General features: G+C 33.8%; 4 protein-coding genes across 5 annotated transcripts; all 4 read right to left on the reverse strand.

The window, feature by feature from the left end:
• Positions 1–4,929: 4,929 nt before the first annotated feature.
• On the reverse strand, positions 4,930–5,861 carry Bm13075 (Uncharacterized protein; the record flags this gene model as incomplete). Its single annotated transcript, XM_043073901.1, has 3 exons — positions 4,930–5,015; positions 5,497–5,590; positions 5,769–5,861. 3 exons carry the CDS (start codon positions 5,859–5,861, stop codon positions 4,930–4,932), a joined length of 273 nt encoding a protein of 90 aa, XP_042929835.1.
• Positions 5,862–6,756: 895 nt separating this feature from the next.
• Bm7222 (Uncharacterized protein) lies at positions 6,757–11,757 on the reverse strand (the record flags this gene model as incomplete). Its single annotated transcript, XM_001899084.2, has 14 exons — positions 6,757–6,864; positions 6,940–7,026; positions 7,211–7,351; positions 7,527–7,639; positions 7,864–8,053; positions 8,206–8,330; positions 8,557–8,728; positions 9,671–9,796; positions 10,081–10,221; positions 10,482–10,689; positions 10,836–10,963; positions 11,048–11,251; positions 11,323–11,409; positions 11,542–11,757. 14 exons carry the CDS (start codon positions 11,755–11,757, stop codon positions 6,757–6,759), a joined length of 2,046 nt encoding a protein of 681 aa, XP_001899119.1.
• An 8,532-nt stretch (positions 11,758–20,289) lies between these two features.
• On the reverse strand, positions 20,290–21,512 carry Bma-rsp-3.1 (Uncharacterized protein; the record flags this gene model as incomplete). Of its 2 annotated transcripts, XM_001899083.1 has the most annotated exons (4): positions 20,290–20,439; positions 20,539–20,696; positions 21,008–21,228; positions 21,355–21,512. In XM_001899083.1, the coding sequence occupies 4 exons, from the start codon at positions 21,510–21,512 to the stop codon at positions 20,290–20,292; spliced, it is 687 nt and encodes a 228-aa protein (XP_001899118.1). The 2 variants fall into 2 exon arrangements, with proteins under 2 accessions (XP_001899118.1, XP_042929836.1); XM_043073902.1 differs by lacking the exons at positions 21,008–21,228; positions 21,355–21,512 and having other exon boundaries at positions 20,539–20,670.
• Positions 21,513–22,414: 902 nt separating this feature from the next.
• Positions 22,415–25,194, reverse strand: Bma-bbs-4 (Uncharacterized protein; the record flags this gene model as incomplete). The annotated part of the gene is made up of 10 exons (XM_001899082.1): positions 22,415–22,498; positions 22,638–22,834; positions 22,990–23,140; positions 23,233–23,338; positions 23,484–23,674; positions 23,973–24,101; positions 24,234–24,299; positions 24,427–24,565; positions 24,687–24,784; positions 24,925–25,194. The coding sequence occupies 10 exons, from the start codon at positions 25,192–25,194 to the stop codon at positions 22,415–22,417; spliced, it is 1,431 nt and encodes a 476-aa protein (XP_001899117.1).
• Positions 25,195–25,413: the final 219 nt, after the last annotated feature.

Here is a 25,413-nt window from a genome sequence, read left to right on the forward strand (position 1 = left end):
TTTTTGCACTACCAGGAACACCAACCGTCGTTAAACACTCATTGCTTATCATAACTTATGGGTAGAAAATTTTGCTCGCAAGATCGTAAAAGGTGTTCTGATGTATAATTGGTTTGACGTATCTTTTTTTTCAAATAAAAGAATTTTATCTATCCAAACTTTTGTGCTTATGACGGTATTACTGGAATAGACTGAATTTAAGTAAAAAAAGTCCAAACAAATTGAAAGCATATGACTATGTCCGCCTGGGTGTGTAAAAAAAGTAATCTAAAATGAAATATTTGCTAACATGTGACATCTCTCCCCCCTCCCCAACGATGTCGTTGTAGAATGTTTCAAAGATGAAAGTTAATGTTGTTCTCCAAACAATAACATCCACTCCCTACCTGAAATCTTCAAAGAAATTGTTTCTGCTATTACTGAAATACATAGTAAAAGTAAAGGGATGAGCAGAAAAGCGGCAAACAGGTCATTCGATGATTATAGGAACTAAAAATATGATTTCTTTTGAAATCTTTGCAAGAAAAGTAGAGGATTTTGAAATCATTTGGTTAGAGATTCTCCGGACAGTAACAAACCATTGTTTTAAAGTAATAAATATAAATAAATAAAATAATATAAAAAATAAAAATAAAAACATTTCACTGCTATGCAACGTCACCATAAATATAATAAAATGTAAAATGAGATTAAATACTCTCAAGCTACACCATATGAATGAGATTCCACACTATGATTGGGTGCTTGTAAATGCGTTCACAAGCGCTCGCACCTCAATTTTTCTCAAAGTTCCAGGTAGTAACGCAAAAGCAAGAGTCGTGGGAGTTCAGAAAATATCACTCAAATTTGACCAAAACTTCCAAATTTCAAGAAAAAATGCATGTCGTAAAAAATTTGCTTTCACTTTCAGCTCGTGTGATCACTTGATATTCTATCAGTCATTCTCAAATCACAGGATTTCTATCATTTGATATAATGTAAGCACTTCCGCAAATAACTTCAGAAGATACACCTTTCGAATAGCACTGTAAAAGCTTGTTGTAGTGAAATGCAGTTTTTTTTCTAAAATTATATATGCATTAAACATATGATTTTACTTACAGTCATGCACGATAACAAATAAAAATAAGTGAAAGTTATACGAAATGCCGCAACATAATTTTCACATAATCGCAAAAAATTTTATCTCACTTTTGTTAATATTACTTTGTGCTAAATGTGAAGTCCTAACACTAACAAGAACTTTAATTTGAAAATGTTTTTAAGTTTATCAAGATGAAGAGTGCAGAGAAAACAGGAATGTAACCTATATATAAAACCAATACTTTTCGAAGCATATCCTCAATAAACAAATTATTCCAAAAGTTTGCCTAAAATATAACCACTACCCGAAAATAAAAAAGATGATCAAATTTTTCATGAAACGGAAGGCTGAAATTTTTTTACTGAGGAATTATCAGAAATGCTAGAGAATAGCGTTGCTAATGTATATTTCTTTGCGGTGGATATTATATGAAATACATCACTGAGAAAAAGACCAATTTAATTTTGAGAAAGTAACAAAAACATATTCAAATTACTAAAAGTCCTTGGCCTTTATCTCTTTTCATCCTTAATTAAAAAAAAAATAAATAAATAAATCTACTTAATCTATTTTGATATCTCAATCTAGAAATCATTTACTATCTTAAAAGATCAGATGATTTGAAGATAATGGTTTGACAACTAAAATTATGAGTCTTTCTTATGATATCCATGTGAACTCATCATATTTTTAACAACATGCGAATCATATGTTCTCTGACGGGAATAAGTTTCAAGCTGCTTTGCTAATATTTTATATATGTGCAAATTTTTTTCTACTATAATGCATATTTTAATTTTATTAAGTTCAACAGATGAATAGCGAATATTTCAAATGAGAAGCATAATGCAAAGAAAACTCTCCGATAAATATAGGAGATCTAAAACATGTCTATCTCGCTGGAAGCGAGATAATAAAAGTAACCAAACTTTGAAATACATCTTATTATTTCGTTTCAAAAAGAAGTTCTGCTGAACATTGAAATAATTTCAACATGTATCGTTGTTGTTTACTCTTTCAAAAATTTTCTTAAACCTACAATACTGCCTAACACTATGATAGTCAGTGTCAAACACTGTAGTGAAAATTTTTTTTTGTTTTGAATAACTTGATGAAATTCTTTTTTGCATGATTTGGAAACAGATGAATTATTGAAGGAGGTGTTATTCTTTATAAATGTTATAGAAAAATAATCAAAGAACATCTAGATTAAAAATGATCACCAATTTGGTCTTATTTTCGTAGTCAGCAGGCGATTGGCTGGATCAATTCAGATTGTTGTTAGATGAAGGATTTGATTGGAACGTACAGCTGTTTTAGGTTGACAGATGTCGCGAACTTCGAATGTCACAAACTCCCAAATCATTTTATAATAAATATGTCTAATAATATACGCTGCAAATGCTTGTCCTCAGATGTTTCATCGCACAAATTGCTATCCTTAAATGTTTCTGATCCGATATTTACATTCCATCGTCCTTCCCTTTCTTGCTGTTTACTCTTAAATAATGTTTCTCGTTTCCTTATCTCATATGTCATAACGGCCTTTTATTTAATATAAGAAATTACCAGGTGATTTATGTTAACTACTTCCATTTTTTTAGACACGTATATATATATATATATATATATATATACTTCATGTAAATATAAATAGCAAGAGACTCCTCCTTTACGACAAACTTCACTAATTGTACTACTATTTAATGCTCCAAGATCAAGAAATAAAAAACTCTCTCCTAAAGAAAACCATCAAACCTTACCAAAATTTCGAAAATTTCCAGAGAAAATTCTCCTAAACAAAAAAAAAAAAAGAAAAAAAAATTCTCCATCGGAGAGAAAATTTATATAATCGATAATAATTTCAGAATAACTTTTTATATAGTGAAATTGGTTTATTCATTATCAAATAGGGAAATCCCTAAAATACCAGAAATTAAATTGGAATGTGCCTGCAATATCCCAAATATTACAAATTAGCGCCATCATTATAAGGCTAGAGCAATTTATTACATTAATTTGAAATATCTTGCTGCAATAACATATATCATAAATTCCAGTTTTTCGGTTTTTTCGACAAACACAACCATTATATGTCACATATATTAAATTTGCTAATCATTTGTTGTTCTAAACAATCAGTGATAAGAAAAAGGCTGTATCGCTCAGTTAAAAAACAGTTGACTGATGAATATATTAAAAAGTGATGAAGCTTGTTGACAGAAAACAGAGGAACCAAACTATATCAGATATTTATATCAATAAATGTTTTGCAAAATTACCACTACCGTTCGTTATCACTACAATGTTATCATTCAGTAACTACATGAATTCTTCTGGGAAAAAAGATTTACCACAGAAGTCCAATTTAGTTGTCTGTAGAAATCATACAGAAAATATGAAAATTCCGCTTAGCAGTTACACCTTTAATCGAAAATAATTCGATAGTTTTTCAAAAGTGTTGAGATATAATGAGAGCAGAAGTCCATGAAGTTCTAATGACCCTGTTGTATTAATGAATTAATCCTGACTTGCCCAGATTCCATACGGTTCCAGATCTGCATATCTTATGAGTCAATATGGGTGTAAAAAGAAAAAAATAAACTTTCTATTGTTTTGGAGCGACCAACAACGTATTCAAATATAAAGTGAGACTCACCCTTTTAACTTATCATCGCTGCTATATTATTAATTGTTACTAACTTTTTATACCGAAAAAAAAAAAAAAAAAACTTTTTTCTTTTACAAAATCACAATTGATTTTCTCGTAGTGTTCGTTCAGTAAAAGCATTTTAAACAAGTAATTAGAAGACAATTTGCTTAAACCTTTGAGATCACAAAAGGCGTGAGACAGTTTAGTTGAGCGAATGAATTTAGGACAAATATGCGAAACGTCCAAATAGCACACTACTCCGACATTACCAGACACATGCAAAATTTCAGGACCTGAAAATTTGTTCTGGAGTGTCCATTATAAGTATTTTAAAAAAAAAATCAATTTAATATAAAGCTTTAGTTTTTTAAAAGAAATCTGAAGCCAACAACAATGAATGTTTTATAAGTATAAACATGTCGTTTCATGTAAAATGTTTCATTAAAAAAAAAAAAAAATCAAACTATGTTTGGTGAGCATTTCTTCTCTGTGCTAATTTATAGGATTGTATTAATTAGTCTTCCAACATAGGTTATGTACAGATTCACTGTTGTTTCACACTTTTAGGGGTTAATAAAAAAGATCATTAAAAAGGTGAAACTGAGAAATGAATTTGTTAATTATGATGTCAAAGGGAGGCATATGAAGCATTAGCTAGTAAAGTAGTAATGCTGTGGAGGAACTGGTTTCAGAGCTAATTGTTAAATTAAAAAAAAATGGATAGATTAAATGGTCTATTAATTTGAAGTGTGAAATTGACGGATAAAACTATAGTTTTTAATTATCGGCCATTAGTTTGCTGCTCTTTCCTCACTGTTTCTGCACTGTGTTACTGTGATTGATGTGGCACAGAAAAGTTACCTTGAATAATGTGCAAAGGGTGTAAACATATAAAAGCATCGTACAAAAAATGCGGCGGGACGGGTAGAGCTTTGATATGACATTGATAGGCTGTTCCATAACAGTTTCAAATTAAATCAATTTTCTAAACAGTACTTAATCAGCCAGTGCTAATTTAATTGGATTAATGCCATGCTGAATGAAACGAGTGAGAATATTTTTTAGCTTACCGACTGACTACTGACAATGACCGGAATTCCAATGCATAATTTTAACATCACTTATAACACATCATTCTGCTACTAGTAACTTCGGTAATCACATTTCACGTGTATGTTGGTGAGATGGCCGATCAGTTAGTTGTAGGTATTAGTTTCAGTTTAAGTATCTGATTTCCATGTTCCATAAATTCTTGTATATGACGAACGAAAGAAATTTCTGTAAATAAGTTTTTATCAGTTTGGGATAAACAATCTCAAATAGTAAAATGCATTCATATGTGAAGGAATGGGGTCGGCAAATGCTTGAACAATTTCCGTTCATAAAACTGGATAACTTCAAATAGAGACAAATTATAACAAAGCTTTTTTTTAATGCTTCCAAATAAATTATTTTGAAACAATGTTTTCTGATACTGGAGAAGAGTAGCATTAGTACAACAGCTCCACAAGTGTTGGAAGAAATTTTCAGTATGGAAAAACATGGAAGCTTGAGACACAATGGACAGTGCCCGAGTCAGACATCGCATCCTTGGTTCACAAAAGGAGTGCTCTCCGTTCAAAAATCTCCATGCCTATATACTAATTCCATATCTTTTTTCATCCTCCGAATTTGGTTTCATCATTTATTTACCATCTTGTCCGTTGTCCTATTCACCGGTTACTTTATGCCAATCACTGTCTATTCTAGCAGAAGTTACCTAATAGCCATTGCTTTACAAAGCTTGTCTCACAATTGCTCGAAACCGAGTTCTGGTTCTTTCGTAAATTCATTACTCCATACTGCATAATAAACTGTAAAGTGATTTAAAGATTCAGTTCATTCAAGTGAATTATGCCACAATCAACAAAATCACAGCACTCATCTCTAATCTTCATTAATTGACAAGCTACCTTTTTTTTAAATGTTCGCTTCAGTCAACTTGTAACTGCGTTTTAAAAACTACTGTGCAATCAGATACGTGTACAAAACCTCAACAATATAAAGGACATCTGATGCCGCCACACTCGAAATAGCACGCAAATTATCTATGCGCTTGCCAATTTTAGGATGTAAATAACTCATATGACTCAAAATCCTCAAAACTTGTTGAAATGAAAGTGGTCTCTCGACGGGAAAGCTCTGTTCGGGACGTTTTCAACAATGGTCGACGTGGAGGGCCATTGGAAGACGTAGGTTGAACCACTTTAGGTGTCAGTCACCTTCACTTGAAGGATAACGACTGCTCCTATATACGTGATCTATTAAGTCAGAGAATTCATTGTTGTAACAGTGCTGTAGCCAAATGTGCCTTCTGAAAATGGTATATGAAGCGTTTCCCCAGCTTACTTTTCGAATTGTTTTTACATATGATAGTAACTTCGCAAGTATGTTATTACATCGAAATAACAAGAGATAAATTAAGGCATAAATACAAATAAAATATAAAATTGCAGCTAATCACAGAAGGCCGAACATGAGAGCTTACTTCTTTTTTATCCCAGTGAAGGTCTTGACTCCTAAAGTGTGCAACCGGAATTCGACACTGTGGTACAATCAGAAATATAAATTACGAAGTACATTTGAAAACATAGAATAAATAATCCTATGCCAATGTAATGAAACTACTGATGACCAGACAACAAAATGAACACTATTCACAGCGGTGAATAGAGGAATGGTCGCCAAAGATATGTATGTATGCAATGATCATTAAATGAACACAACAAGAAAAAATCACAGAATCAATGTGGTAATTTATCAACTGAAATGCAGTATCTCCTTTTAAGCAATACAACAACTTTTATAAAAATTATGTTTTACAATAACTTCGTAATCTTCATTAATGTAATTCACGATTCTTATTTTTATTGTTCATTGCATCTTTTAACTGATTACATAAAAGGAGCACGAGTATAAAGCGAGCATGTTTAAAACAAGATCAATGAGCAGAAGAATCATCATTTTAGAACTTCAATAATTATTCATGGTTTTTGAGTGGCTCTACTGATGACATTTCCTTCACATTCGGCGTATAATCACGTGCCATCAAACACGCAAAGACGGTCATCACCATTCTCGGTTTAACCTAAAAAACTTATATGTCAAAAGTTCAAATGAAACTCCAGATAACGATTTTTATGCAAATGAAAAGGTAATGAACCTCAACTATGTCTTCTGGTAAAGCATAGATTTTTGCACCAATTTTGCGTCCTGACGTGATTGCGTATTTTGCATTTTCTAAATTATCCTGTAAGAAGATAACTGATTTGGAATTTTTATTTTTTAGCAACACAAACGAACATGATAAGTATGCAAATAAGAACCGGTAAACTTAATTGAAAGTACCATATTTCATATAGTCATTTCATCGTGAAACAAAGCTGAAATAGAGAGTTAAAGTATATAAATCAATAGCTAAAGATAAAAATAACCTCGGCAGTACCAGTTTTTACGAGTGAGTAACTGATTGTGCCTGGCTTGATTGATTCAATAAGGTCGAGAACAACACAAGCGTCAGAAATTGTTGGATCTTGAAAGCTCTTTATAGCTCTTTTTCGCTCAGAAGAGGCTAACTGCAAACGAGAAAAGCGATCATCAGCACACATTCGCAGATTTTCAAAAATGATCTTTCATGGTCATAAAGTTTCGAATGAAGATAAAAAAATCGAACACATAAAATCTGCAAACTTTTACAAGGTGTTACAATATTGCTACATTGACGGGGAAAGTACTGTTCACGGAACGTACTTTTTTATTCACCCATGCAATAATTTCTTTATCAGTTGCCAAAGAATCACCACTCTGTGTACACTGCGCTAACACAGTCAAAGTATAAGCACGCATAAGCTGCCAAACCAAAGCTGAAAAGAAAGTACACTGTGCAACATTTGACAATGTCAAAATCTCCCTCATTTTAACACTGATGCTTTTATTTCTAAAGCTCTTCAAAATCTCCCAAAATAATGCTTCCTATCTTATAATCATATTTAATCAGCGTATTCATCTTAGTAATAACCATTAATAAACGTCTATTCCGAATAATTGATCTCACGTATAGTTTCTCCGAAATTATGAATAAGCAAACCAAGTGTAAGCGTTTGATTGCCATCATAAATGTCTTTGCCCTGTATTCCAACCAAAGAAAATCGCAGCTGTTTACCAAGCTCAATTGCATAGTTGCAGTTCTGGATTTGGTCCATCATACCTTTTAATTTGGAAAACTTCTTAACCACACGTTTCCAATTCACTATTCCGGGGCGAATTATATCATAAAGCTGAAAAAACCCCAACAGTTCAATAATGGCGTATAGTGTCAAGCCCACAAACCAGTTATTTTTTTGTTTGTTTGTTAGCTAGATGGCAACTTTCTTATAAATTATCCACTAAAGTTGTCTCTCATAACCACATTAAATATGATGAAACTAACTTGAAAAATAATAACACCGCTGCAAAGATCGCTATAGAGCCAATTGACGTGTGGGTCAACACCCATACTGTTCATCCAATTTCTATACGTCTTTTCCTCACGTGTTTCATCAACAGCATCAATTTCTGGAAAAACTTAAACCTCACTGCATTAAAAGAAGACAACAAAACAAAAATGGAACTAAAAAGCAAGTCCGAATTCTTTAGTGAGGCATGACCATGACGAAGCTCTTAATAAAATGAAAAAAAACCTTCCTTCCTTCCCTACTAAAATCATAACTTATGATTTAATAGGTTAGAACTACCCTTGTTCTTCATTCATCGCTCTTGATGCGATGACCATAAAACTCACCAAACTCATCTGTTCCTGGTTCCGGAAGGTTTGGATATTTATTGAAAAGATTGGCAACAAATGCTAGATTTAATTTATAGTTCCCTTGAGCAACATCGTTCGGTGCAACAAATTCACGACAGTCTATCTTCTCAGCTTCATTTAACATAGCCGCTGCTCTTTGTATGTTTCCCTGTAAGGATGATTAAATGCCCTTTCTTCTTCACTAAATACCCTTTCTTTATTATTATTATTGTTATTAATTTTTATCATTAATTATTATTTATCATTATTATTCTTATTATCATCATTTATCATTGTTTATTATTGTCATTAATAATAACAACAATAATGATAAATTGATAATAATAATAATTATTATTATATAATAACTGGTAACACTTAAATTTTCAACCGACCTTATTTTCATAATTGCATATATACAAAAGACTTGATGGATGTGAAGTAAGACATATTTGATTGTAAAGATTGTTCAAGTGCATATTCTATTTGACAACATAAGTAAATACTAAAAACTTTCCCATGGTGAATTACACCTAAACTGTGAAATTCCTAATCTAATCCAAAAAATTTTAATATGTCTCTTTATAAATTATATTTTATGTTAAAACATTTACATTTAGCTCGCTTTTTACCTTAAACCACTTGCAGTGAGACTATTAAGTTTTAAAACATCATAACAGGCAAAGACATGTGATGCCTGCCTCCCACTTGCGCAGTGCAGTAGCAATATTCAAATGTGAAAAAAATAATGTAGACATTTTAGCAACAATGAACAGAGATGTACTGCACAATTAAGCTAATCGAAAATCCTTCCATACAGTGAAGTGAATGAGCAACTAATGGTAAACAGGTTAATACAACCAAAGAAATACCAAATTCTTAGGTACGTTGGAAGATAATTGAAGAAAACAGTAAATAAAGATAACAAGATTAAAAAAAAAAACAATAGCACTGGCTTTGGTAAAACCATACAATCTTCGAAAACAGACAAGAAAACCGTGTATTGTAGCATAAAACTCTACTACGCAAAACAAGTCAATATTGATTTTAACCGACAGCGCTTTTAAATGCTGCCACCGATTAAAATTAAGAAATGAGAAACTTAACATACCTTAACAGAAAGCGGATAAAGGGAGACATTAGCCGCTTTTGGAGCAATTTCACTAAGTAAATAAGTATAAATTTCCGAGTCGATAACATCTGCGGTAAAATTCGTTAACGTCCGATTCAAGCCAACCTTTAAATATTTTAGATCAAATAAATGAATATAAAATAAAATCACATTGAATTTGCCTTTATTCCATCAAAATCGCCGTGGTTAACAAACAGCAACACTAAATATAAAATGTTGAGTACAACCAATTAAGAAATTCATATAAAGAAATTACCAACTCCTGCACTTTTCGTGCTTCAAACGCTACTGTGGCTCGAAAAAATTTTTAAAGAATAAACCAAATGTCGTCTCATTTTTGGTGGCAGAAGTAGAAACTTATGGTATCTAAGTGAACTGCAAAAGAATACCTTTGCTAAATGATAATTAACCCAACGTATCAGGATTTGTTCCGGTGAAAGCTTGCGTAAATCATCCAATGTCTCACCCTCTTGCAACAGTCGAAATAGTCCAGGTACATGTCTTAAGTCAATTTGATTGAATAAACCGATCTATAATACTTGAAAGAATCACTTAACAGTCTTCAGTCAAGCATCTACTTAGTGTTATTTATAAATATTTCTATAGCAAAAACCAACAGATGTGCAGTTCAGCTACTTAACTTTAAATGTTTAAGATATAACTACAACAAGAATTCCATTGTGCTATGTTAAACACGACTCAAAAACGAGATAATGATAGAAAGCTTGATTTCACTTCTTTCAGAGAAAAATATTGAATCATAACACAGTTCGAAAATTACAAAACTTACCCGAATGATCTGCCACAGAAGGCCAAGTACCAGATGTGGCTTGCCTTTACTCAGATCATCGCCATCGATATTAACGATATTACAACCAATGGCTTGTGCTGACATAAGTGCTAGTGTCAAATTCTCCAGTTTTGTATATGTGTTCAAATGCTTTTTGTTAATGGCTCTTTCATCAATGGTATCAGGTACTGCCAAATTGATGAGTTTACTATAAACAGCATTCAAAGCAATGACCACAATCTAATTTAGTTGCTAACACCAGCTGATATGCTGCAATATTCGACTTCTCTCTTCTACTTCTTTAAGATGCAAACCGAACAGAAAAATTTGGTATAGCAAACAAAGAAACATTACCACATAATAAGGCCGTCTTGCACTTTATGATAAAGATCTCCACCATCAGTTTTTACAGGCACCAAATTTTTCAAATCTGCATCATCGCACAAATTACTGTTGATCCAGTTTGAAAAAGCTACTTCCTCCTTCAAAAAAGTTTATGTTTCCAAGATATTTTAATTCCGAGAGAAACCAAAACAATTTTGTGGGCTTGTTTTAGAAGTACAGACCTCGACTCGAATGGTATGTACGATTTCCTCGTTACTTTGTTCTGATAATCCCTTTACTGTATAAGCACCAGTCACTGAACCAATGCGCTGTTTCCATTCATTCACTTCCTGATCTCTTTCGCTCCGTAATTCAGTAAACAAATTTTGAAAGTCATCGAATGCTAAGTTCTTCGCGTTCCCATAACGCTTCATTAGCTCACGAAACTAAAAGAATTTTATGCAAAATGACGCATTTCACTCATTGGATGCTAATTTCATTAAAATTACAAATTTACCTGGAAACCTGGAAGATCAATGCCTGCAATTTTAAGTGCTTCTTGAACATCTGCCACTGGTATTGTACCGCAGCCACTTTCATCAACCTAAATAAAAGTGACGAATTAACACAATCGTATTACTATGGATCGACCCATTTTTACCTTCATAATTGATACCTATATTACATCTACAAGCCAGTTACTGATGTGAAATACAAAATGAAATCATGAACTGACTGTCGAAAATCTTCCCGCAAGATCAACGATTTGCTCTCTCGTCAACATTGACACCGAGAGTTCGTACAGCAGACACTCTGGAATATCAACTACTGTTCCGGAATCAGAAAACGGAAAAATAAGTTGAAAAGACGCCTTCCAAGTTCGTATAAGCAACCACAAAATCCTGACATTCTGGTCCCAAGTAACATCATCTCTTCTCTGGGCAGGTCTCATCTGTCGCTATCAACCCACTCACATTACCTATTGGTCTTTACATTCCTTCAACCGTTATATTTACTTTCTTCTTAACCTCAATTATTATTGTAACTAAATGATTCCTTTTAATATTTCTAGTTCTAACAATACTTACTTCTGAAACCTTACCACAATCCCACCCTCTTACTTCCTCCAATTTCTGATTTGAAATTCAACCCACTTTGTGAGATGCCGTACGATGTTTTTCGTTGCATACTACGAAGTGTGAAATGTATTTGTGAGCGTGACTTGCTCTTTATGGCGTGGCGAGATATCGTCGTATGCTGCCATGAATGCGATTACACGAATCCAGATGACATGCACCTAATCATGCAATGCGGTGCTCACAGTACAGTCACCTTAGTAGGTTTTTCGACATTTCTTTAGCTTAAATGTCTACTTACTTATGTGATGGCGTACTAACAACCATCCACTGAGAGTATTGCTAAGATGTTTCGATACCACTTCGTTCCAAAACAGTATTCATGTTATAAAACGAAAGCATCTCTATTTTACATGAGGTTGAAGCGTTCAAGTTTCAAAAAGCAGGAAATGCATGGCAGAAAAACGTTGAAGAAGTCAACTAGCGTCCTATAAGTGCTGTAGGATGAACTGATATGCAAAATGAAAGAACACATCAAACTTCAGATGTAGATATTTCTTACCCCCTTTATTAGTCGCCCTCTGTATACTTATACATTCTTATGATATCAAATCATAATGGTTTTACTTAATTTAGAGAGTTCTCCCTTCCTTCGTCGAAATGCTGTCTCTGTGAGCGAATCTTATTTGTTATGAGCACTGCTTTGTCGTCGTGTTATTACGCATTCGGCTAGATGAGAGAAAAAAGCTGGTTTTAAATATCTGTTTTGGTGGCAATACCAGACTTATTTTTAAAAGTTTAAGTGAAAATACTGAATCTCATACTAAATTAGGTAATGCTGACATGGATAATGGAAATTTCTTGCCAATCTACTGAAAAGAATGTTGGTATGAGATAGTACACAGAAGACCATCATTTTTGTTTAAAAAATAGGGAATTTAACCAATCGGTTTTGCCTAAAAACAAGAGCAACCCTCCTACTTCTGTGTGATGGTTTCTTTTTGAAGGAGACGAATTCCTAGTACTAATGTGCTTAATTCGAATATAGCTGATCATTTATCTGTAAGGTACAGAAAGCTATCTAGAAAGCCGAAAGAAAACCCGGTTTAATCATAGGAATATTTCAAAACATATCGTGAACGGAGGCTTGTAATGAAAAACCCAGTAACGATCAATATCAGCAGCAACTTGCAGCACTTCAAGAGTAAGGAGACCGATGAATCATCATATAGGCAACCAAATTTGGGCCGGTTTTCAACTGCAGTATATGAACCCTTTCTGTAGCTTTGCAATACAATTCGATTACATTCAACAAATATTCATGCTTTTCCCTGCGGTGATGCTAAAAGTCAGAGATGGACCCATGTGAAGAGGTTCACGGTATCAGCGAGTCATTCTGCTAAATTTAACTCTCATCATGTACTAACAGTCTGCAGTACTTCATTACAGCTCTTTTTATGCTGAAAATATAGTTAGGTTCGAAAAACTAAGGAAATAAAAGTGAAATGAGAGTGTAAGATCTGATAGCGTTTACAGATTGTGTTCGTTTGCAGGTTGCTTAGAGATTCAACAGCGCAAGCTATCATCACAGAGCCAAAGGAGAAATATGCACAATAGTCAATCTTACGTTTTAATATTTATGTCAGAGTCATTATCAAGTAAAGCGTGAGCAATGTTTTATGTCTGATAATCTGGGGTATTCATCATTTCCAATCAAAATCCAGTGTTTAAATTCATATGCAACGTTCAGTAAACGCATATACTTCCTGCAATCTTGAACTACCCGCATATCTGTAAACACTCTCATCATTTCTCATTGTAGCTGATAATGTATTGACTCTTAGTGTTTTTCTTTTCAAAGGTTATATCGTTTCTACAGAAGAGTCAAATAAAATTAAAATAGAGAAGCAGTGGCTCTGATTAGAGAAGCAAAAATATGAACTACGCTTATACTCTTGATTTTTATTGTACAATTAATAAATGGATAACATTTTACAGTATTCAATCATTTTTTTTATTTTTGGAAAGAAATGTGAAGCATTTGAGCACTCAAAAATTTGACGTACATTTAGCTAGCAAAAATTTACAATATGGTCTTTGAAATAAATGCAAAACAAACATTTAAATGATTGGTTAAGCCAATTAATTTTCATTTTTATATCAGGTCTATCGCACACTATCCGTAATGTGAAATGCATTTGAATGATTATTAGATTTCCATCGAACATTTTCCATCAGAATATGTCCAAATATTGACACACTGCTGCATTTAAATTATTAAAATGCTTTTCCGCTTATCATATCTACTTCTCTACTCCCCTAGTGTCAATGCCTAGTCATTTCAATCGATAGGTTATTAAGATTTTTATAAATATCCATATATAAAGGAATTTGATTTAAATATTGGTACTACTAATAATATTTGCACAGTGTCAAATGCGCTCAAAATAAAGAACTTGATTAGCCATCTCCTTCTAGAAACATGCTCCTGGTTTGCAGCTGTTATTATTGGAAAATGCAACTTAATCGATATCATCTTTGGACACTAAAAAACCTTAAAAAAAATCCATTTTTGAAAGAATATGCAGTAGCATTGTGTATTGAATTCATGTGTAGAAGTAACATAGAGAATGCCAAAAGGATAAGAAATGCTGCTTTCAAATGAAGAAAATAAAATTTGATGGCATAAACATTTCTTGTTAAAGAGACAGTGAACAGCGGGATTTAGAAAAAGACTAAAGCTAGAAGTGACCTCTCTCCAATCATCAATCAGTCGTTGGGTGGGCAGTAGCTACCACTGTTATTGCTATTTGTATAAGTGATTGTAAATACGATTTAACAACAAAGTTCACATGAACTATCTGTGCATAAATGATAAAAGTAGCAAATTATGAATACAGATAGGACTGTGAATGCCTATAAGCATCACTTGAAAGTTGAGGGTTTAAAAAGTGAGTTAAATGAGAATAGAGCTATAGAACTTTCATCCCCACAGAACATTTAAAATCTGCAATGATTCACTTTTAAATGAAAAATGAACACAAGAACGTCCACGTAACGTATTTATGTTATGCAATGATTTATTGTGGGAAAAGTGTCTCGTTGATTCATTAAGAAATTACCGGCAGATGCAAAAAATTTAGATCTTGCAAGCTGGTAGTTCAATCTCTCAAGTACAAAGCTTTTCTTCATCCTGTTTTTTCTGTTCATTTTTTGAATGAACAGAAAAAAAATGAAACCAGTTTTATAACTCGCATTTAAAGCTGAGTGATTTCATTTTTGACATAAAGAAAAAAGTAGGCAATTTTTGATTCTCAATAAATTGATGTGGCTTTTTCTAATCCTCCATCATTGTAACAGTTATTTTTCATAAAGCTACCATTTGATATTTCAATACTCAAGTGATCTAAAAATCTGGCTTTCATTAGCGGGAGACTTTGTGTCAGTAAAAGCATTTGAGAAAGTTGTTATACCGCATGACTTCCTGAAAAAGCAATTCCCAATTATCTTTACATGTTATACTTCTGGAAAATTGAAATCCTTCAAACGTTTGGGTGGTTGTTATCATTTCAAAAGTTTCTCATGATACGAGACAAACTTGCTCAATTCTCATAGTTTTTTTCACATTCTCTACTTTACATACTCAATCTTTCTCATCCCATTTTAACCTTATCTATTTCAACAAAGAAAAAAAAACAACAGTTGTCTTCTCGGGAATCTTTCGAAACTTCTATTCATTCTTTGCTTCTTTCATCAGAAAGAAAGAACTTTCTACCTACGCCGTTAAGCGTTTACTATTATTCGGACCAAATACGATGCGTTGCAAGAGGCATAAACTTCCTACGATATGAAGGGCTAAAAAAGACCATATATATGAAAATCATTTCCCAGTACATATTGTAGGGAAAGACTTGAAGTGTGAAGTGAATCCACCTACTAACTGATTTGTGCATGCTTGCTTAAGTTTGTGATAGGTGTGACTCATCTATAACATATAGACGAGTTGCAGATAATTGCCAGATTGGGCCAACTTTCAAACTTTCACCCATTCTTTGCTTCTTTGATCATCAGAAAGAAAGAACTTTCATTTCTCACTGTTTTGCAAAAGGAATTTAAATGAACTGAAAATCCCAACTTGGAAGTTAAATGTATAATAAGGCGAGCGACTGGAAAGTTGATTGATGACTGTTATGTATATAGCACTCATTACTCCATATATACTATATGACAAGAACAAATGTAGTGGTTTCAAAACTGTAACAAATTCATCTAATGAATAAAACTAAAAGGCCTTCACTGGGTCCTTATTCTATTAAATTGGAAGGTTACCAAAGTTCGTGAAGTAAATTAATTGTTTGTTAAATGTCGGAGAAAATTTCATATTCTTTAATCGTATAGATAGCTACTAAATTAAAAAAAAAAAAAAAAAAAGCGAGATAGTTGCTGATCTCTGGAAGTGATTACTTGCCGTCTGGTACCAGTGACACAAGATCCAGCTTGAGTGTGCAACTGATAGGCCTATTAGTAAAATAAAAATGTTTACGAAGACTCTTTCTCAGAATAATTCCGAGGAAGAGGAAGCAATTTTGCAGCAAATCTATTCTTCAATACCATTTTCCAAAGGGGGAGAGTGAAAAACATGTAAAGGAGAAACACTGGATTGTTGTCTCGTTTACGTCAAAAAAAGGAACTTATCAAGTTGGTAATCAGGCTAAAGTCGTAAAATCACTTTTTCATCTGGAAATGAAATGAATGAGCCACAGCAGTTCATACATGGTAAAAAGATGAAGGAAAAGAGAGGAGGAAATGATCTCATCGTGGAGTAGAAAGGAGAAAAAGGCAGAATTGCAGAGGACCTCCCAATAAAATTTTGTGAAGCGCAGTGTAGAATCACATCTATAGTACAATTCAATACCAACAGAGTCTGGAGCTGTCTGAATACTCTATCTTCTACTAGCTCTCTCCATATTATTCATCAATATGTTCTTAACTCCTAGTATCAAATATACTTACTCTACGGTCATGATAACATGTTGAGAGGAATATGACTTCCCATTTTGATATTTCCAGTTGTTACTCAAACGTTGCAAATTCCCATTACAACTCTCTAATTTGATTTTCCACGGAGATGCAGCTGAAGTGAGGAATGCGTTTTGAATGTGATATGAGATAGATCATTCAGCTCGAAATAACGTTCTTACCGTACCAAAACACCATTATCTGCAACACTCTCCGAATGCGTCAACGTCGCTACATTCCTAAGCGTGTTGTTATTACAAACACTCCGTCCTTGTTCTGACTTTTATTGAACTAAAAGCTTTTTTCATATTACAGGATACCATAATGCTTTCAAGATGAGCGCGTTTATTTGCAGTTTGTGAAACAGCATCGTTGAGAAACATATTTAACTACTCTATAGGGTGGAAATCACATTCACTAATCTAGTTGTTTCAAACCATCAAAATGCGAAAAAATAACGGTGAAAGATAGTGGGTCACACATACATGTAAGTCTATGTGCATGTATGTTACCGATGTCACAAGATGATGCACTAAGAAGGCATGATCTGTTTAAAGAGTTAAAAGGTCCATACGAAGTAAAACACCATGCAATTTCATTTCTTGATTTTGCATGATAGAGTTAACTGACATGTCGTGTTTAAATAATCTGTAGTAGATCAACCTATTTGTTTCAAAACATTAAAATGGTTTAGACATACAAAAGTTTTTTGCGCATAATTTAGATTAGATTGGACATGAAACGTATTTAATCTAAAAAATATGAACAAAAAATGACAACCTTGATTTAAAATCCATTCTAAAAAATTAGCAATGGGGAAAATACCGTTACAGAACACTGCCAACGTTAGGTATATTGGCATCTTAACCAATGTATACCTTTTTTTTGCATCACACATCCTGACAGTATCATCAGAAAACCTAAAGTTGACAATATGGATTGAAAGCCCTAATTTTTTAGACAAAATACGGAACTTAGCATCATATTGGTGGATTGCTGAATCCGTTTAACGAACCTGCATATATCTCGAGGAAAAATCTTATATTTCAAAATTACTTTTTGTTTCAATTATGCAAGACTTCCCTGCAACTGTAAAATACACTTGGGACATGTTGACGAAACTACGACAGAAATATTAGACTAAAACTGAGAGAGTAAAGAGCAAGCAAAAACCGGAAATCCAAAGAACAAGCAAGTACAAGTAAAAATCCGAAAAACAAGTTATCTAACTCTATTTAAAATAAAGAACTATCTGAAAAAAGAAAGCAATAATATATAGCAATAAGAATCAATAAGCTGAAATTCTCGACACAAAATATAACATCAAGTGAATTGCATGTGCAGTCATGCAGCGTGGAAAACCCCATGATGGATAGTTAATCAGTTAAAAGCCACATAAAACCAATAAAAAAAAAGCCTATACGTTTCAACAAATAAACAGCATTAAATGAAATGAGAAATCAGGTCTCGGGAGTTAGTGGAATATAGAAAAATACGGAGTGGTTGCAAAGCAATGTTAAACACGTCATGCAAAAAACAACGCATAATCGATTTTCCTTTCGGATTATCAGAATTTGGTCTTGTTAAAGAATCGATGAATCGATGGCCTGTATAAATAATTCACTTTATCAAAATCTCTAATTTTTGCTATTGAACACATCAGGATATCTTGCATCATCTGATTTCCATATACGAATTGGTGTACCCCAAAATCGATTGCAAATTCAATTTTTCACTTACATAATACATAATGATGTCACGACGGTAACAGATCTAGGTGTGAATCATAGCATGTATAACCGAAGATGAGTTACCGAACTGGATTTCGTAGTTCATTTGAACGTTTTGAGGAAATAAGCACAAAATCGATTTTGCTCTTCCACAGCTCAATTTCAGTGAATTGTAAAATGCACATGTTCTATCATTATCATTTTGACATTTACTTATCCTCAGTTAATTGGAGAATTCACACCTTTTTTTGAGAAATTCAGCTAACAGAAGTCCTCAGTTACTGACACGCGATTGGTCGTTTATGCAATTAATCAATTTAGAAAATCTCAACGTCCAATCTCTAAAATTCTATTACTATCAAAGATTAGCAAAACAAAAAAAAAATAAGCGTCAAATACCCAAATGTAGAAGATAATCAAACGAAAAATACATTACCGCTTTTGTATTTCTGTAAGTGCTTATAATTCTAATTCATGAACGCATATTCAGCACAGATGATAAGCTCAGAAGAAAATAATTTCCTATCAAATTTCTATTAACTAAGCGGTAGTTTAGTGGTAACGATCATGTCATCTTATCTAGCTTTTCCGACGCATTTAATAAATCCCCAGTTGTTTTGTAAGCAAAAACATTTTATTCCCAATTCACTTTTATCCGCCATCGCAATACGTGGTAATGTATCAAAATGCCAATTCAGCAGAAAAAATGCTCTACAACTCAACGGACAGCATAAAACTACGCAGAAAATTCGTTCAAAAACTTAACGCAATGACTTGCAGTTCAACTAAATGAGAATTTTTTTTTTCTTAAGCAAAAAATGAAAGAAAATCACGGCCTACCTGAGTATTATCGGGCTTGATGCATTTTGGAGCAAAACGAGAGATGGGCTCTGCAGTCCACACTGACCTCCATTTTTAAAATCGTCTTGACGCAAACAAGTACTTCTTTAGGCGTCTTATGAAATCAGAAGCACGAACAAAATCCCCATGAGGAAGCTGTCCTCCAAACGAAAGCAGCCAAGAAAGCCAATTTCTCACACACAGAAATCGCAAACTGGCTCGCACTGTGCAGTGAATGTCCATAAGGCTAAATCCTTTCCTCACCAACAATCTATAAACATACAATTCTGAAAGCCGGTTCCACATAAATCCGATATGCTTAAGAACTATTCTTGATGCAACATACCTTCACACTGTAACAAAAACGCATTTTATAGAACGTACCTAATTAACAAGTCGCACAATTCCGATGACAAAGAACAAACATTACTTAAATATACGGTAAGTTGAAACCGAAATTAAAACTTCTAACAAATGTAGAGGAATGAAAACGATCAAGCAAGTACCGCTACATCAAGAAGTGTCAAAACAGTCTTGAATCTTTCAATAACAACAAAACCACAGCATATGATGTAATATAATTTAGGTGATACAAAATAATAAAACATGTTTCGTGAGGTCTTGCTCACGCTTAAAGATGAAAATGGAGAGGCTAGAAAAATGGAAAAATTCCAATAATACGTTTACAGTCAGTAACATACATACTTTGCTGATTTTAAATGCCCGTCCATACAATGAATGAGGTCGGATAATTAACAGCAGAGTACTGGATCAGGTAACGTTAGCACAACAAGTAATGAATAAAGGAACGTGAACAAGTCAAGGTGAATGGGAATGACTTCCACTATTACTGTAAGATGGACTATATTGCGGTGAACCTCGAGAAGCACGACCAACCGGTGATCTGGAACGAGAATGAGCACGCGATTCCCCATTATCCTCCTTCACTCGAATGTAAGAGGTCTCACCCTAAAAATTTTCTTGCCATTTCACGTAATGAGACTATCAGAATACAATCATGCAGCAGAAAAAACTGAAAATGTAGGCTGAAAATGAATACACACATACCTCATGCGATTTGAACTTCGTGTCATCAAGTTTACGTAAAGCATATTTCATATCTTCATAACGGCCATATTCCACAATACCAGTACCATCACGTAATACATCCGTATAGCAAACATCGCCTGCTTCACGCATATGATCTTTTAAATCCTGCCACGACCCTAAAAACTTAACCAATATAAAAGATATGTTTATAATTCAGTATCACAACTAAAAGTGGTAAGTGTAGTCAAAATATTTCGAGAAACGAAAGACAATGATAGAAAAGCCCACGCTATATACTACTCAGTTACAAAGTTCGATAAATTTTCAAGAAATTATAGCTGAAAACATTAAAGCATGCTGAATACTACTAACAGAGCTAACACTGCTAAGAGATGTTCATCGGAATGTACTTATCGAGTTCGCCGAAGCTGTTTTTTTGGTCAAACCTTTTGTGGAAAAATCAGGACATTTTACATATAAAACAGACCCGAAGCTGGCAAACCCGAAACTATAACACGATAGTTTGCTCGACGACTTCCACTGGAACTGCCACCTCCACCAGCGCTTCGCGAGACGGACAAGTTCCTTCCAGAGTCATATGGTCGTCCACCGGGTCCCCTAGGTCCTAAACCTCGAGGAAATTCTACTCGCAACCGATATCCTTCATAATCATAACCATCACGACCGCGAACAGCATCTTCTGCATCCCTGAAAGTAACAACGTAAGAATGGGTCTGTACAGCTTCAAAGAGACATAATACCCGTGTCGTCTAACTCAAAGTGACAAATTAGACCTACACAAAAACCAAAAGAATATTAAAAATGACTGCAGACCTCGCATCTTCGAACTCCACAAATGCAAAATACGGCTGCCGCCGATCTTTCAAATCGACGTAAAGGACTCTGCCATATTTGCTGAAGATATCTTCCACATCCTTTGCTCTAACAGTTGTTGGTAGGTTTCCAACGTAAATGCGGCTTTCTCGTGACATTTATCCTTAATTTGAAAGCCTGATAATGCATCAACAAGGCTGAGCAGCATTAAGCTTAATTCTAGAACAGCACGAACTAGAAAATAAAACTCCCACGGTAAAATTGATAATCGTATGAAACCAAGTATTAAGCCTACATTTCATTACATAACGATAGTATTTTAGGGTCAAGTAAGCCTTGTATGAACTCACGGTATCAATGGATATTACATCACCGAATAAAATGGAAAGAGAATTACCCAGCAGACAAAAGTATTCTTCAAGCTGTCACAGTGCAATCATGACTAATGCGGCCTATCATATTTTGCACTCAAATCTCGGTGGACGACTATGATACTTCTGAGTTGTTCAGACTAATCAGGCCTCTATGAAATTTATGTGTTTTGCGTTGCACTAAAGAAGTAATGGACGGCTGACAGATCTTTCCCCGGAGTGGTAGTGGACATTGGTTTGACGGGGACTACGTCTCTTTTCGGAAGTTCATCAGATAGAGACCATGTATGATTATGAGGATTCATGAGGACAATGTGATTACTCATAAATTTTCCATCAAATGAGAAGAGTGTGCCTAAATTCCACTGCTTTTTTAAGGTGGTAAAGTATTTGCTTTTAATTTCCAATCGATATCACAAGATATGCATGATTTCGTTTTCGTGGCATTATACTGCTATCGGAACAAAGTGTAATTCCAATAAACACTTCCTCACAATACGATTATGTCTAATTTACAAACTGCTATTTGACACACGTTTGCAGTACCTAATAACCTGTACAACTACTTTTTACCATCTATGCTGTTGTAATGAAGTAGAACTTCGGGCTTGTTTTCCGTAATTAGCTCTTTATTGTATAAAAGACTTATTACAGCAGCGTTCTGATCAAATATTCACGGGATACTGTATTTATGTGTAGCAGCTTGTAAATTCATCGCACTTATCTGTTTGACCCAAATATCGTTTCAGATTATCTGCGGCAAACATCATTTCCTGAAAATGAGAATTCGTATGAATGAATTGATAGACAACTGTCATTTCACCTTCATTCACAGTACTTTTGCGCACTAATTCCTACTGAACTCCAAAAATCCTATTACAACTTAGATATTTTAATAAATTCCTAAATTACTTGTGATAACATTCGCTTGTTAGTGATTGCTTTATAGAATGCTTGCAGCAGTTCGACTGATTTCTTCAATTCTTTTTGCTTCGCTTTAAATATGGCGTAATTTAAGCGTATTTGAGCGCTGTTGTTCTTGTCAAGTTGAAGTGCTCTATCGTAAGCTTTGTTCGCATTCGTGCTATCATCAAGGTTCGTTAGTACTACTGGAAATACTTCTTTCTGTGTTATGTATTTTCTGAAATTTTGATTTTTTCCCAGAATTGGTTAATGACCTATGCATCTGTCTTTTGGAAAAACGATTTAAAAATTTAAAGCCCTTTTCCTCATCATCGACTGTTTGATTGAAATGAAGTAGAACCTGCTAGCGCCATGTAAGGCATTGTCGAACGGGTATTTAAATTGACGGCCGATGATAAAAAATGATAAGCGGATGCGTACTGCTGTACAGCATTATAAACAATGCCAAGATTGTAGCAAATTTTCCATTCAAGCGGGCATAAATAATTAGCCTTCAGGAAAAAGTAAATGAACGTAATTATAGTACAATCAATAATTTTCCACTAGCAATGCTTTCTGTATTTTAAACATTTAAAAAAGTTACCTTCCTCAGACAGCTTATTGCTGCAACACACTTCCCTTTACCAAAAAAACACATGCCGATATTATTCCACAACGGTCCGTTGTATTCGCAGTTGTTTGCAGCTATTCTGTACAGAAATAAATATCAAATCAAGGGACAAAAAATACGCTTGTGTGTTTGTTTATTTGTTATTGAGATTAGTGTCTAACTGTTTTTGAAATCCTGCATGTTTCTTAATTACATATTAAATAGTTATAGAAGCTGTTGCTAACTTGTACTTCGTTAGAGCGACCTCATGCTCACCATTCGTTTGTATGATAGAACCAGCAGCTAGAATACTTTGTGGATGTGTTGGATCATAGCTAAGAGCTTTACCAAAGACATCAAATGCTTGGTCATCATTCTGGCATCTCGCATAAAGCAGCCCCATGTTTGTAAGAAGATCAAGATTCGCTGGTTCCAACTACAATCGTCAATCATTAAAAAATGATGTTACATATTCGCATACATGTTCAGCACCTCGAGTGGTTCACACATGACGAGGAATTTTTATTGATATATTAACCACCTTGTGCATTTACTTCATTTCACAGAAATTTGTAGAGAAATCTGTCTCCATTTCCTTCCGAAATTCATATAGTTTCAATTTTTGAAAATTCTAGAAATTCTTGGAAAAAAGTTCTGTGCTTCAAATTCATACTGATATTCCGATTCAGCTTTTATTATCTGTGCATTACATCTTTACTAGTTCCATAACCTACTTCCAATGCTTTCTTTTGCGCTTCAATTGCAACTTTGATATCATTACGTTGCTCACATAATCTTGCTAAAAATGTCAAAATTTCAACATGCCGCGCAGTTGTTGGGGCCATTAGTAAACATTCTTGTGCCTGAAAAATTGCTCACAGAGGTTTATTTAAAATAAGGGTAAAACCAAAATGAAGTAGAATGAGCAATTTTTGAGCATAAAAATTTTTTCCAAATTTTAAGCAACAAAAAGCCTGGAAATAGATTTCACGCACTTTGAATGTAGATTCAGAATCTTGTTTGATGTGATAAAGTGCCATTGCTCGCAAATAGTATGATTTCTAGAATGTTATTTTCATCATTCGGTGCGAACTGAAGGACTGAAGTAACTCCTTAGAAATGCTGACTCGAAAAAAAAAAAAAAAAAAACATTTTTCTAGTTCTTAAAATGGCACACCTGGAACTTACCCAATCCTTTCTATTTAGCTTGATTGAGTCCAGAAAAACTTCTGATGCTTTAATATGGCTTCCAAGTAAGAAATATAGACGACCAATTTCACGCATGTAAACAGCACTTAAGGGATTCACCAACTGCGCCTTCTCAAACCTTTAAATTCAAATCGAAGTTGGGAGTTTTGAAAAGTTATAATAAGATGAAAAAGTTTTTGAGCAAAGAGTTCCTAATGTTTTAAATAACGATACAAGTAATGGGAATCGGAATAACTAACCATATTAAAGCTTCACGAAAATTACCCTCCATTCGAGCTATTTTACCTCTGATGCAAAACGGATACTCGCACATTTCGCTGTATTCGTCTGCCATCTCCTATGTTTAATTCTTAGCTGCAGTTTTAGAACAAATAATGTAATTGAAAACTCATTTCAATTTATTTCGAAAAACGATGAAAATGATAAGAATAGTTCAACCTGAATGAATCTCTACACTGATCACTAAAAAATGATAACCTTTACTAAAGCCTTGCATGCATTAAAATCCCTGCGAACGAAGCGCTGATGAAGAATGAAATTCCTGCGATCGAGACCCTGGAGTTCCCTTTTTTTACTTTTCGCAATAACTTTTCCTTTGAGCAACATGTCACCGTTAAATTCTGTCCTACCCTGAAGTGCATCCAAATCACTTCTCGGTGAAGTGGGTTTATTTTTAACGCCGATATTTAAAAAACTGACGGTACGATCTTCATCATTAGTAGTATTTTCGTCTCCATCATCAGACATTGATATTCCTGAAACTAGTAAAAGCAAAAAGAGCATATCCGAAATTTCAGTAAATAGATGTGATATCGAATCTAAACTAACATTACAATTTAAGAATGTGCATATCTATAAAGAGACAGCAGAAAAACGATTCTTCAATCATTTTTCTTTCTTTTTTTTTAACATATTTGTTGCTAGCAGAATTTAACAGTTATATTTTCTGATCCATTCTTTTTTTTT

Source organism: Brugia malayi (genome assembly GCF_000002995.4).
Source record: "Brugia malayi strain FR3 genome assembly, contig: Bm_v4_ChrX_scaffold_001, whole genome shotgun sequence".
NCBI lineage: Eukaryota > Metazoa > Nematoda > Chromadorea > Rhabditida > Onchocercidae > Brugia > Brugia malayi.